The 13,124-nt window shown below is 44.8% G+C and overlaps 1 protein-coding gene across 2 annotated transcripts in view; it reads left to right on the top strand.

The window, feature by feature from the left end:
• TYK2 (tyrosine kinase 2) overlaps positions 1-13,124 on the top strand; it is a 597,160-nt gene that overhangs the window by 558,244 nt on the left and 25,792 nt on the right. For both annotated transcript variants that reach the window (XM_085600754.1, XM_085600753.1), the window contains exons 22-25: positions 5,053-5,171; positions 8,816-8,988; positions 9,251-9,368; positions 10,609-10,719. In XM_085600754.1, the coding sequence (XP_085456880.1) occupies positions 5,053-5,171; positions 8,816-8,988; positions 9,251-9,368; positions 10,609-10,719 (521 nt within the window). The remainder of the gene's footprint in view (positions 1-5,052; positions 5,172-8,815; positions 8,989-9,250; positions 9,369-10,608; positions 10,720-13,124) is intronic.

The following is a 13,124-nucleotide window of genomic DNA, read 5'->3' as shown; positions in this document are numbered from 1 at the left end:
ATTAGTTATTAGTAAGAAAGGGGGAAGAGAAGCGTTCGCCGACAGCATTCAGTTAGTCTTACGGAGACAAAGAATGCTGTGGTCTGTGGTAGATGCCTCCCAGAAGTCATAGGTATATGTATCAGGAGCTGCCATTGAAAGGAAGTGGATATGCGCTTTAGATGTTGCCGGCATTGATGGCTACTGTGCAATTGCAGACTCTGCTGGGCTGACAGTGGGTGGGGTAATGCTATGTTGTCACTACAGGTTTAATTACATGAATTGCGCATTCTCTTTGGTGTTTGTCCCTGGGGTACTTGCTGACTGGTGCTACACATGGGATCAGGTTTGCCTTTGTCAGAAGGTATGGTTTAGTGGGGTACATAGTGTAAATTAATGTTGGCGTGAGGAAACAAAAATCGGACACTTTGTACATTTAATATTATTGTGTGCATCATGCAGAGTATGAAAAGTAGCAGGAACGGCTTTGATGCCGTAGAGGCTAGCAGGAAAAACTGTTTTCGGGTGGTAAGTTGAAGAGATTTTTTAACATGTTTCAAACTTCTATAGTGGCATTGGGGAGACCAGCAGCTGAAAGGCTCTGTCTTTATTGGTAGGCAGTGGTTAGATGGGGACCAGCCATCAGCCTTTCTGTCGGTGGTGGACAGGGGGCTAGTGGGCGACGGTCACGGGTTCGCAGTTACATCCGAGGGATGGTTTTAAAGGCGGGCAGAAAAGCATAACTGCGGGTTTCGTAGGGGTGAGAGTAGAGTTAATGGATGCGTTAGTAGCAGGCACGAAGGCAGTGATGTGTTTGGAGGTGGTTAACTGAGCGGGCTTTGCTTGAAGGTCGGTCATCAAGTAGGAGGATGTGTTTGGTGGGCGGCTGGAGGCAGTGCTATGTAACTTTGCTGGAGGGCGCAGCAGCAGTATTTACTGATATATCTAAATCGCCCAATAAAAGGGCGGCAGTGACCAATGGAGGAACCAGAATCCTTTTTTTATAGCTGGGGTGAGCCCCTGCAGTATGGCTGGTCGCTGGCCTGAGAGCTCTTGACTGACGTTGAGAATGGGGGTCCCTCTCCATGTACTTTGCAGGGGGGCCCCCTCAAGTTTAGTTACGCCACTGTCCTCCCCTAACACGGTATTTGCCTACTGTTGGCAGAAATTTGTATTATACTGTACAGAAAGGTCTATTGACCCTCTTTCTGCTTCTCTCTCTTCTGTTCTTCTTTTTATTCTTACCCTTGCCCAGCAGGGCTCTGCGTTGGGTACTTTTAAGGGTTATCTTTCTGCTCTATCCACTTTTTTGCGGCTGCCAGACCAACCCTCTCTTTTTAGGTCTCCGATTTTAAATAGGTTTTTGAAGGTGCTGGCTCCCTTGTTTCCGCCCAAGCCATTTTTATGCCGTGGTGGAACCTTAATTTGGTCCTCACTTTTCTTATGTGTGCTCCCTTCAAGCCTCTACACAACTGTCCCCTCTGGCTGCTTACCATCAAGACAAGCTTTCTGTTGGTGATAACATATGCCCCGAGGGTGAGTGAGTTGCAGGCGCTATCCAGTACGCCTCACTACATGATGTCTTTTCCAGACAAAGTTGTGCTTCGCACCCGTGCTTCATTCTTGCCGAAGGTGGTGACCAAATTCCATCTGGCTCAGTCTATCACGCTGTACACCCTCTTTTCTCCCCCTCATCTCTCTAAGGAAGAGGAGAGTTTCCACCGTCTGGGCCCAAAAAGAGTGTTGTCGTTCTACCTTGACCGCACAAAAGAGTTCCGGGTGGACGACCAAGTTTTGTGGCTTACTTAGAAACTAAGAAGGGGTGGGTAGTGCAGAAAAGGACCATCTCTCGCTGGGTTAATCTCTGTTATGCATTGGCTAAGAAGCAGCCCCCTGAGGGTTTAAGCTGCGATAATGGCCTTGGTTCAGGGTATTCCACTCCTGGAACTCTGTCAGGCAGCAACATGGGCATCTTTGCACATGTTTGCCAAGCACTTCTTCCTGGACAGTCAGGTCCACAGGGACGTGCATTTTGCTTGTTCGGTCCTTCAGGACTTCCTAGTGTAAGGTATTAGTCCACAACCCACCACCCGAATGGTATGGCTTGGGTATCTAATTCAGAGGTAAGGAATCTGCAGCTAGAAGACTCTATAAGATGAACAGGTCACTTACCTTCGGTTAAAGACAAAGAGTATGCTGTTCCTAGGGAGTTGGAAGGAGGAAAAGGGGGCAGACCACATCAGTATGGCAGTAGTTAGTAAGTTCTAGGCAGGACAGGGTAGTTAGTGCTTGTCCAGGAATAGCTCCAATAAGGAGCAAGGGCCCTCAAACACCCCGAGGGGTGTCATGCTTCATCATAGGGCAGCTCCTCGTTGGACCGGTGCTGCAGTGCCCAAATGGCCCCGCAGGGGGGGCTCTTTGCCAGAGGTTTCTTAGTTTTGCTGTTGTGAAGATAGATAGTTTAGGTGAGGGCGACCTATGTGAAGTGAGTAGAGCAGGGACTATGTGAGTGTGATTTAAAAATGGCTCTTGGATTCTCCAAAAAGAGTTTATTCGAGGAGTACCTGGGCCATAAGTAAAAACAGACTCAAAAGTCGTGAACTGAGAAGGGAAAATTGGACCGTGTCAGTTCTAGTGATTTGTGCAAAGGGCCAACATGTTTCTTGGCTATGTAAAAGATCGTAAGGATCTCTGCAATTCATCAGGACCTATAAACCTCATCTACTCTGAAGGGGGCGGCAGCTAGTGCAAGGGAGGAAAGCAATCAAAGTCACGTCCCCTTATGTCAGGATTCCTCAGTAGTCCTAGTGTGTGAAAAAAACAAATCATAAGTGAGGTGAAAAATACCATCCAGAACAAATCAGCACCTAAAGGTTAAGGTAATGGTGCCACAGCAGGGACAGCCTGGTTGAACTCGCTCAAGTTGCAAGGGGAACCAAATGCGGTCCGCGAGCTGCCCGGTGTGGGACCTACCCTTTACCAGCTGTCCCTTAGGTAACACACTATCTTGTAGAAACTCTGTCTAGCAGCAGATTCCTTACAGGCCCATCCATGCCTCTCCGCTTTGGAGACTGATTTTGTTAGGACTAGGATTACTCCCCTTTCAGCTCCTTAGTTTTGCACACGTTTTCGTCAGTTAATTCGAGGCTCTGCACCTCTGGTGTGGAAAAAATGAAGAGTACTGATGTCCCTGCACCTGAGTGGCACCTATGTAAGTGACCGCAATGTCATAACTGACGGTGCCGACTACGTCACACGGAGCCGAATGGAGCTACCCGACTGCGGCGCAAAGTTTGTGGCTCCAGCTTGACGCCTGAGAAATTCAAAGGTAAGGAATGCAGCTAGATAGAGTCCCTTCGAGATAATCCGTTACCGAAGGTAAGTAACGTGTTCAATTATGCCCTCTTCTGTTCCTGTCCTGGAAGGTGGCCTTCCTTTTGGCCATTACCTCTTAGATGCATTAGTGAATTGCAGGCACTCACTTCGCACAAGCCGTTCGTCCAGGTCCTCAAGGGCAGGGTTGTTCTTAACTATCCAAGATGCTCCCTACGGTGCTATAGTCCTTCCACCTTAACCAAACCCTAGAGCTTAATGTTTTTTCCCTCAACGAAACTCTGTTGCTAAAAGAGCACTGAACACACTAGACCTCAAAATAGCTCTTATGTACTGCATTGACAAGACCATGATTTTCTGTAAATTGGAATAGCTCTTTGTCTCTTTTGCAAAGCATAAAAAGAGGGCATCCTTTCTGCAGGGGAGGTCTAGCATGGTGGATAGTTAAATGTATTCATACCTATCATGAAGTAAAGAGGGTTCTACCTGCTCCTTCCAGGGTGCACTCCACTCACAAGAAAGGAGCAACCATGGCCTTTGTAGGAAATGTGTAAGATAGCCACCTGGTTAACAGCACATTCCTCTACCGAGAACTACTGTGTGGATAACGTAGCCCATCAACAGTCCATGGTGGGCCAGACGGTGTTAAGAACCTTCTTCCAGACATCTGTTTTAATTACATGCCGGCTACCTCTTCAGGAGGTGTTCTACAGTCTATGCTAAGCACGTGTATCTACAACCACATGCTACAAACAGAAAATGCTACTTAGATTGTAAGCATCTGTTCACAGCATTAAGTGCCGTAGATTTACATGTACCATCCTCCCCTCAACCTTGTGTATTTTGCTTACTGTATTTCACTGCACACTACATTTGACTTGTGATGCCTACGTCGATACGCCATACATATTCTCACTCGCTGTGCAAAAACAATCTAACATGGAGTTGATGCCCATGTGCGGTGTACACTGAGAAGTCACACCATAACTCATGACTCAACAGGCTTCTTTAAAAAATCAACTTGTAAAGATCCGAGCATCAACACTAGATGGCAGGAGTATGCTAATCATGTGAATGTACAGCACTACATGCTTAAACATGTGCTTATAGGGTAAATAGCATTCTCCTTCTGTAGTGTTGGGATCTTTCATAGATTTGTATGCAGCCAGAGGCTCATGTAATGTACGTACTTTCATTCTGGTGCAATAGAAATCTGAAGTCTGGTGGTTTCTAGGTGGAGTGTTCTGCCGAGCTGGCATCTCTTTGGCTGGAGATTGGGTCTTCTCAGTTAGGTTATTGTGCTATTAAGGCGAGGCTGCTTTGGATTTTCTAATTGAGTTTTTTGTTCTACACTGCTGTTTATTATTACTGTGGGGATCTCTCTTCGACTACAAAGAATGATGCAAGCATGTGATTCTATGAAAGATCTCAACGTAGGAGAGCTGTAGTCATTTCCAGTCATAGAAGGCAACGTGTTAAAAGAATGGTGGTGCCGATATGCAAAACAAAGTGTTTTATGACCCCACTGGGGGTAGCTGTAAAGAATTTTACAGAAGCAATGTTAAAAAATAAATGGAATATTTTAAGGGAGTTTGTGGCAATAAAGTTGTGCGAGTTGATGCTCTATCGCCCAATTGGTTTCAGCTGTTGTCAGATAATATAACAACTCATGTACTTCTTAATGCTTTGCTAGTCTGCCAGAAAGCTTGTCATTTCTGAATCTGTGCACTCTTGCTTCAGGAGAGAAGATTGTTCAGCTGATCATGGAGTATGTCCCCTTGGGGAGTCTTCGGGACTACCTGCCCAAACACAAGGTCGGCTTGGCACAGATCCTTCTCTTTGCTCAACAGATCTGCGAGGTAAATACATGTCTGTATGCACACAGAAGAGCCTAGGCTGTCTTTGTACAGATTGAAGTGACTTTAGTATTACATTACAGAGAATTTATTATCCCACTTTTTTGGGTTTGTGATTAACAAGGCCGCTAAGAAATCCGTGCTGGGGTAGCAGATCCATCTAGGGCAGAGAAGGAGAAAGGAAAACAAGGTTCTGCATGACTGATCACATACCGGAGAGTGATGGGTTTTGGTCAAAAGGAGGATGGAATGAATCAATAAATCTATAGTATAGAGTGGCTCCTGCATAAAAAGATTTGAAATTAAACCTTTTGTTTCAAGTTTAATTGCGCTTGCTTAGGGCTGTTTCTTGATGTTTTGTTAGATCATGGAACATTCTTTTGTCCGTGAGTACACATGCATACACTAAGATTAGCATTGGCTGTGTCTTTTAGGCAAGATTTGTGAAAACACAGTAAAGGATGTAAAGTGTGTTGCCGGATCAAAAATGGCTCTGCAAATAACGGTTTGAGCCTTAAAAGTGATAGGCTATGTCTTCATGATGTAAAACAAAGATCTAGTTGTATTAATGAATTTGTGATGTAATGTTGATAAATAGAAAGACATAGGTGAAGCCAAGTTCTGAGAGGAAGGGAAGAAGATTGGAGTAGCAGTTTTGGAGAGAGAGGCTGGTTCTAAATTAAGGTTTCAATCAAAAAGGAGAGGTAACACTGATCAGTTTTTTATAGGTTAACATTTTGCATTCTTCTGCCATGTTGGTTTTAGAATGATGCATGCTTGCAGTTCTATGCGGGAAAATAAGGTGCACAGCTGGAATTACAAGTACCCAGCAAGTCTGTCTCCAGCATTGAGTCTTCCATAGATTTGCAAGTTTCAACTATTCCCAGTCGTCAGGGTGGGAATTCACAAGCATGTGAATCTTTGAAAGATATGAATGCTTAGAAGTGTAGTTATTGTTAAATAATGTTTCTTCTCTATCTTTGGAGTTCTGTAAGATCACATGCTTAAATCCTTCACTCTCCAAGAGCCTTTCACAGCTCTGAATTTTAATGGGTACTTCTAATTGCAGATTCCTCACCTTTAAAATATCCCCAGGCACCAGACAGGATATTTAAGATTCAAACAGCTTTGTTACTGTTCGCATTTAGGTTGTGCTGTGTGGATCCACGTTGACTCTAATCCGCCCGCAAGTGACGATGGAGCTCCTTATAAGCACCACCCCTGAGTGTCAACGCCAGTTACTTTCTTTTCATGCCTCTGCACGTGGATTCAGAGTCTGCTTCCAACTTTTTCCTCATCAGTTGACAAGTTATTTCTTAAAATTAATCTTTTTTTCCACTGTGCAATAGAACTGTGTCCTCTTCCAAAACTCCATATCAACCTGTTGGAGTTGTGGACCATTCAGTAGGTGCTGAAAGCCTTCCTACTGTCCATCAAAGGAAGACTGGTTCAGGTACTCATGGGCATCACCGTCGTCATGTGGTATTGCAACAAGCAGGGCGGGGTAGGGTCCTGTGCTCAGAGGCACTCCCTCTCTGGAGCTGGCTAGAGCGTCGGGGCATTTCCCTAGTTGTGAACCACCTGGCAGGATCTTTGAATGCGAAGGCAGATGCACACAGTCAGCGACACCTGACATATAACGTATGGCAGTTACACCCCGTGGAGTTTTCCAGCAATTGGGAGAAGTCTGGCTGGATCTTTTTGCTACCGCCGAGAACATGCAATGTCAAAGCTTTTGCATGCAGGCAGTTTCAAGAATGCTCTCTCTCTTAGATAGATTCCTGATAGAGTTGAGCACGGGACACCTGTATGCCTCTCCAACACTGCTTCTCCTGTCCAGAAATCTGAAGAAGATAAGGAATGACCAGGCACAAGTCATCCTAGAGGTTCCAAATTTGTCAGGACCGGTCTGGTGTGCATAACTTTTGACTATGAACATCTCTTCTACAATTAGTCTGTTGCTTCAGGAGGGGCAGTGGGGCAAGGTAGTACACCTGAACCTGCGAAATCACACCTCCATGCATGGAGATTGAGCAACAGCAGATGACTGCATTCGATCTTACAAAGTTGTGGATGTCATCCTTTGCTGCCAGGTGCCCTTCTACAAAGTTTGTCTACACCTGGCAGTGGGACCAGTTTGTGGCCTGGTGTGGCACTCGCAATAGAGACCTGTTACAGGCTAAACTGTTGAATGTCTTGCTTATTTTATCTCTAGCCCAGCAAGGACTTGCAGAGGGCACCCCTAATGTTATTGTTTGTCAGCCCTTTTCAGCTTTTCTAGACCAGCTGTCCTTGTTCAAATTAACTGTTGTGATGAGGATTCTAAAAGATTTGACTTGTGTTTTCCATCAGACTCTTTGTGATTCCACAGTGGGATGCCAGTTTAGTCCCCACTTTCCTCATTTGTAGTCTCTTCGAAACAATGCTAAGCTATCTACTACATCTTTTGACTCTGAAGTCTGTGTTCCTGGTTGCATTGGCTTTGGCTTGTCATCTGAGTGAACTCCAAGCTTTTTCAGTACAGCTGCCTTACACCACCTTTTTCTCAGATAAAGTGGTTTGAGTACGAGGACATCCTTGTTTGTCAAAAGTAGTGACATATTTACACTTTTGGAAATCCGACTCTCTCCTAACATACTTTGCTCTGCTTCGCCCCTCCAGAAAGGAGGAGAATCTTTATCAGCTAGACCCCAAAAGAGCTTTGAGCTTTTACTTTGATCTACCAAAGACCACGGGTGGATGAACACATCTTTGTAGGGTTCTGTGGGGCAAGGAAATGTGAAGCAGTGCAGAAAATGACTGTGTCAAGGTGGCATTCCTCTGCACTAAGATCTGCTATGCTTTGGCCTAGAAGCGCAGTTTGCAGAAGGACTGAGGGCGAATCTCACCAGAGCCAAGCTGCTACCACTGCCTTGGCATGTGGAGTGCCTGTTCTTGACATATGCCGCATCAGGGCACACGTTCATGAAGCACTGCTGCCTGAACGGGTTGGTCCGACGAGAAGAGCATTTCGTCTATTCCTTTCTGTGGGACATTTTGACCTGAGCCATTCAACAGGCCCACCATCTTGGGAGATGCTGCTTTGAGATCTAGTCAAAAGGTTAGGGATCTGTGGTATCATTCTGATGAAGAAGTTACTTACCTGTTGTAACACTTTCTGGTGGATACTCTGTCTTACTACAGATTCCTCCCTGCCCTCCCACCCTCTTGTTCTGTGGAATGGTCTCTTTTTATATAAAAAGGTCTCAAACCAAAGATCTGCTCATAGATATCTCTGATTATTGTTTGGCCCTGCATTCAAGGACAGACACAAGCAACTGACATAGACTTGCAGGGGTGCCTCTTATTTGCAGCTTCATTGTCACTTCCAGGGTGGAACAAGGTCATCACAGAGTCATACACTGCCACCTACCAGCGTGTAAGAGCAATGCTATTTATATCTTCTTGATCCAGTCTGGCAGCTGGGGAGTATTCTAAAGATTTGGAATCTGCGGTGGGATAGAGTATCCACCAGAAAGAGGGTTACCTTAAGTAAGTAACTTGTTTTTCTGGGCCTGACGCATAGTTAAAGTCAGTGACTGTTATCAACGATACCAGCGCTGATGAGCTGTTGTTACTGATATGTATTGTTTTTCATCCTTTTGTAGGGAATGGCCTATCTGCACTCCCAGCACTACATCCACAGAGACCTTGCTGCCCGCAATGTGCTGGTGGAGAATGAAAATGTGGTGAAGATTGGGGATTTTGGCCTAGCTAAGGCCATTCCAGAGGGCCATGAATACTACCGGGTGCGAGAAGATGGAGATAGTCCAGTATTCTGGTAATGCAGACTTTATGATGAAATGTTGTGTTAAATTTGTGCAGTGTATGTGGGGAAAATATGCATTACTTCAAAGTCAATTTGGAAAGATAGATAACCGATTATTACAGCCAGGCACATCTAGCTTATTCCACTCCTTTTTCCTGTAAGTCCTTTTTGTTCAAATTTACTGACTGATATATTCTTTTTGGCTAACCAGCAAGTCTGATTTTCTGCACCAATCCAATGTGCTCATGTTTGTTTTGTTCCCATCTTTGTTTAGGTATGCTGTGGAGTGTCTGAAAGAGTGTAAATTTTTCTATGCCTCAGACATGTGGTCCTTTGGGGTTACACTTTATGAACTACTGACATACTGTGAGACTAGTGAGAGCCCTCTTGCGGTGAGTATTAAGTCAGTTTATGTACTTTCAGTGTGGTTTGGTGGCCTGGCCTTTAGAGTGCTGTGCCAGAGATTATGGATGGAGTCTTTTGCACTGTTCCCCTTGATTGTTTTGTGGAACAATATGATTTTGGCATGCGCATATGAGGTTTTTTTATATGAGTAATGAGTAAGTCAAAGAAGAGACATTCGCACAGCATGTCCTTTCAAGGTGGAGTGTCTCTTCCAATGCTCTCAGTTATAAGAATAAAGTGAAGGGTTTGTATCCTGTTAGATCAAGTACCATGCTTTTAACACTACTTGACATTGACAAGAGGAATGCCAGGAGACCTATCTAGCACTTACACAGGCTCCTCAGAGTATGGTTAGAGAACATTAATTCTTGATGTGGGCAAACACTATGTTAAGCCAATTTTTCCTGCAAACCATGTTTTTTTAAGGATGGAGATTTTCATTATTCAGAAGCTGAAAACCTGCAGTAAAAGATGTTGCTTTCAAAGTTCTAATAGTGTTTCACTTAAAATGTGTATTACATCCTTTCATTTTCTAGTCACCCTCAAATTAAGTTCATCAGATGGGGCACACAAAAACTAATGTTGGCAGTACCGGTTTGAGCAAATTGGCTTTTCTTAGATGAATACATCATTATCAGGCACACATTCTTGTTATAAGATACTTTTGTTTTTGTCTTATACCTGGTGACTTTTCAGAGTACTGTTACACTGCAAGAGGAATATAGCATTCGCTGAAACATTGTTACCGCTAGGTAAGCAATCCTCACAAAAAGAATAGAGATGTGTATGTTAATTTAATTGCAAACACTGTAGAGTTAGGGACTTTTCACACTTACAAAGTCTTTTTATTTTTAAATGTTTAAGATATTATAGATTTCAGCTTTGTATTCATACTTGTAAAATAAAATGTTTGTGTTTCAAGGGAAGAAATGCAAGTGGCATGTGTAAGGGCTTTGAATTGCAGAGTTAGTCTCAAAACGCAGCAAATGTTGCCCTGATGTCACAACATTTTGACAGATATGTGACTCTCTAGTTGGCGCTAGAGGGAGAACACACTAAAGTAACGGTTAGGTTCTGGTGCGCTAAAAAGAGTGCAATGGTGTGGACAGTGAGCAGATTATGAGCATAAGAGACTAAGAAATGTGCTTCTTGTTTCGAAGCATAAGAGAGTGGTTGTATGTTTACAGCTCTTAACGAACTGGCTCCCTTCTTTCTCACAATCTATAGAAATTCATGGATATGATTGGGATCACGCAGGGGCAGATGACAGTGGTGAGGCTGATTGAGCTCCTGGATCGGGGACAGCGCCTACCTTGCCCGAAGGACACACCACATGAGGTAAAGTGTCACTGAATGTGAGGTGTTCTTACTTACAAGAAGATAAATTGTTGATCAATCCCACCTAACAATAACGACTACATCAGGATCTCAGGCATGGTTATGCTCTTAGTCTATCCTTTTTTAATACACTTTAAGTAACAGTTTTCTATGTTGTGGTTCGTTTCAAGCAGCCTCCAAATTGGTTGCAGAGGCAAAATACAATAGTTGATAATAGTTGAAGAAAGAAATGATTCTCATGGATATGTCCAACCGCAGTTTTGTCAACTTGTGAATACCACTAAGCGACAGACTGGATCTGTATATTTTTTTCAGCAATTCCCTCGTGAGCCAATAAGTGGCATTGTGCGGCTCCACATCAGCCTCACTGTGCCCCTTAAGTGACCGCAACCTCCATGGGTCGAATCCAGTTCCTTTCTTTCCGTGCCTTCCGATGCCGATCCAAAGCTCTTTTCCTCTATTTCTGGCACTTGATAGAAAACATTTTCCTAAAGAATTTTATCAATATGCAGTATGTCTTTTCCCTGTGGAGAATGTAACAAATAGATGTCAGTGATGGAGCTACATGAGTTCTGTCTCTGGTGTCTCGGCTCCTCACATCACTCAAAGCCATGTGAAAAATGCGCTTGGAAAAACCTAAAGGCCATCCGGGACTGTAAGGCCAGTCTTTGTCAAGGAGCACCATAGAAAAGCTTGAAAGTGCTGTCTAAGTTGGGGACGTGGACACATTCTCGTTCCTGAGGTCGCTCCTGAGAGAGATCTTCACTCCACTCCAAGGCTTCCGGTAAGTCAAAAAAGATGAAACACATGACATTAAAACATGACAGGAGACGTCACATGGACTTCGCCGCCCATAGCAGTCCCGATCTAGCCCAAGTTTCACACCACAGCAGATTCAGGCCTTCAAAGACGCTATGCTGCAAATTTTCCAGATCCTCTGGAGCGCCTTCAGGCCCCATGGATCCACAGAGGTCTCTAGTCGGAATACCAGCTGCAGATCCATCCCTGACTCCAATGTTGACTCTCACCCCCACTCTGGCATCCGCCCAACTTTAGGGCAGACGCCTATTCTGACGTCTGCTCCTGTGCAGAATACCGTGCCAGATCCTCAGGAGCCAGCACTGCTGATGCCACAGAACAAACACATAGCCCTTTTTAGAATTGGTAGCAAATCCGCCACAACTCTTATAAAAGTCGACCTATTCCACAGCATTTGATTGTACTACTCTTCCTTTGCCACATAGATTTTTAGATCCGGAGCAACAGGATGAAGGTGATGATGAATCTCCACTATAATGAGAATCTATTTCTGGACTTACAGAAGGCCAGTGGCCTTGACACCTATCCAGACATAGGACTTTATTCCCCAACTGACCCCTTTAAGGAGTAATCTGTTTCTTTAGCCCTGGTGATTAAAAGAGCAGCAGATGTTCTTGATGTCCAGATTACCTCAGTGACGGTTAAAACAAATGTACTCACTGAAGTCCTGCAGCAAAGAAAGCCCTCTTCATAACCACTGCTCCCATTCAACAAAGCCCTCTCAGACATCCTCTTGGGCACCTGGGCAAAACCAGGATCTTTTCCCCTCGTAATAGACAAATAGTCTGATGGCACAGACTAACTCTGGTGGGAATCATATGTTCGAGGCATGTGAGCTGTAGATCACATGCTGTGCACAGCCTGCCATCTAGTGTTGGGTCCGGATGTTTGCACTTTGTTTTTGTTCGAAGAAGTCTTTTCCAGTCATGAGGTAGGTGACTCTTCCTTTTGGTGATAGTGCGCATGGGCATCGACTCCATTGTTAGATTGGTTTTTTTCGCCATTGGGTTCATATGTGAATTGCTGCGCTCAGATTCGTCACCGTTTCTCAGGTTCCCTTTGACGCGCAATCCACTACCCTCGACGGTATTGTTTCTCGATCGCGTTTCCAATTCTCCTCGTATTGTTTCCACTTAAAGATCTTCGATCGGAAAACTCGTGGAGGACCGTTGGGCCTACCCGCGCCGGGCTCGCTAGCAGACGATGGAACAGACTCCATTCATGCTCTGTCCCGGGTGTAGCGCCAGGTTTCCGCGCACCGACCTGCATGAAGTGTGCAATTTGTTTGCCCCCGGAATACAGCGAGGCAAGAAAGACAGTGACTCGTGCTGATCGTTTCGATCAAACAAGACGCTCCGTGACCGTCGGGCTCGACGTCACTATATGCAACACTAAGGCGGCTCCGTACCGCTCCGTAGATTGTTTTTTTCCGCCATCGGGTTCGGATGTGTATTGCTGCGCTCCTGTTCGGCACCATTTTCGGACCCCTTCAACGCGCAATCCACTACCCTCGACGGTATTGTTATCGATCGTGGTTCCCCATTCGACGCGTATCGTCTCACTTTGGAAAGCCTTCGATCGGGAAA

This window comes from Triturus cristatus, chromosome 4_2, assembly GCF_964204655.1.
Source record: "Triturus cristatus chromosome 4_2, aTriCri1.1, whole genome shotgun sequence".
NCBI classification, from domain to species: domain Eukaryota; kingdom Metazoa; phylum Chordata; class Amphibia; order Caudata; family Salamandridae; genus Triturus; species Triturus cristatus.
Note: the sequence above shows the minus strand (reverse complement) of the source record. Positions and strands in the feature narration are given on the sequence as shown.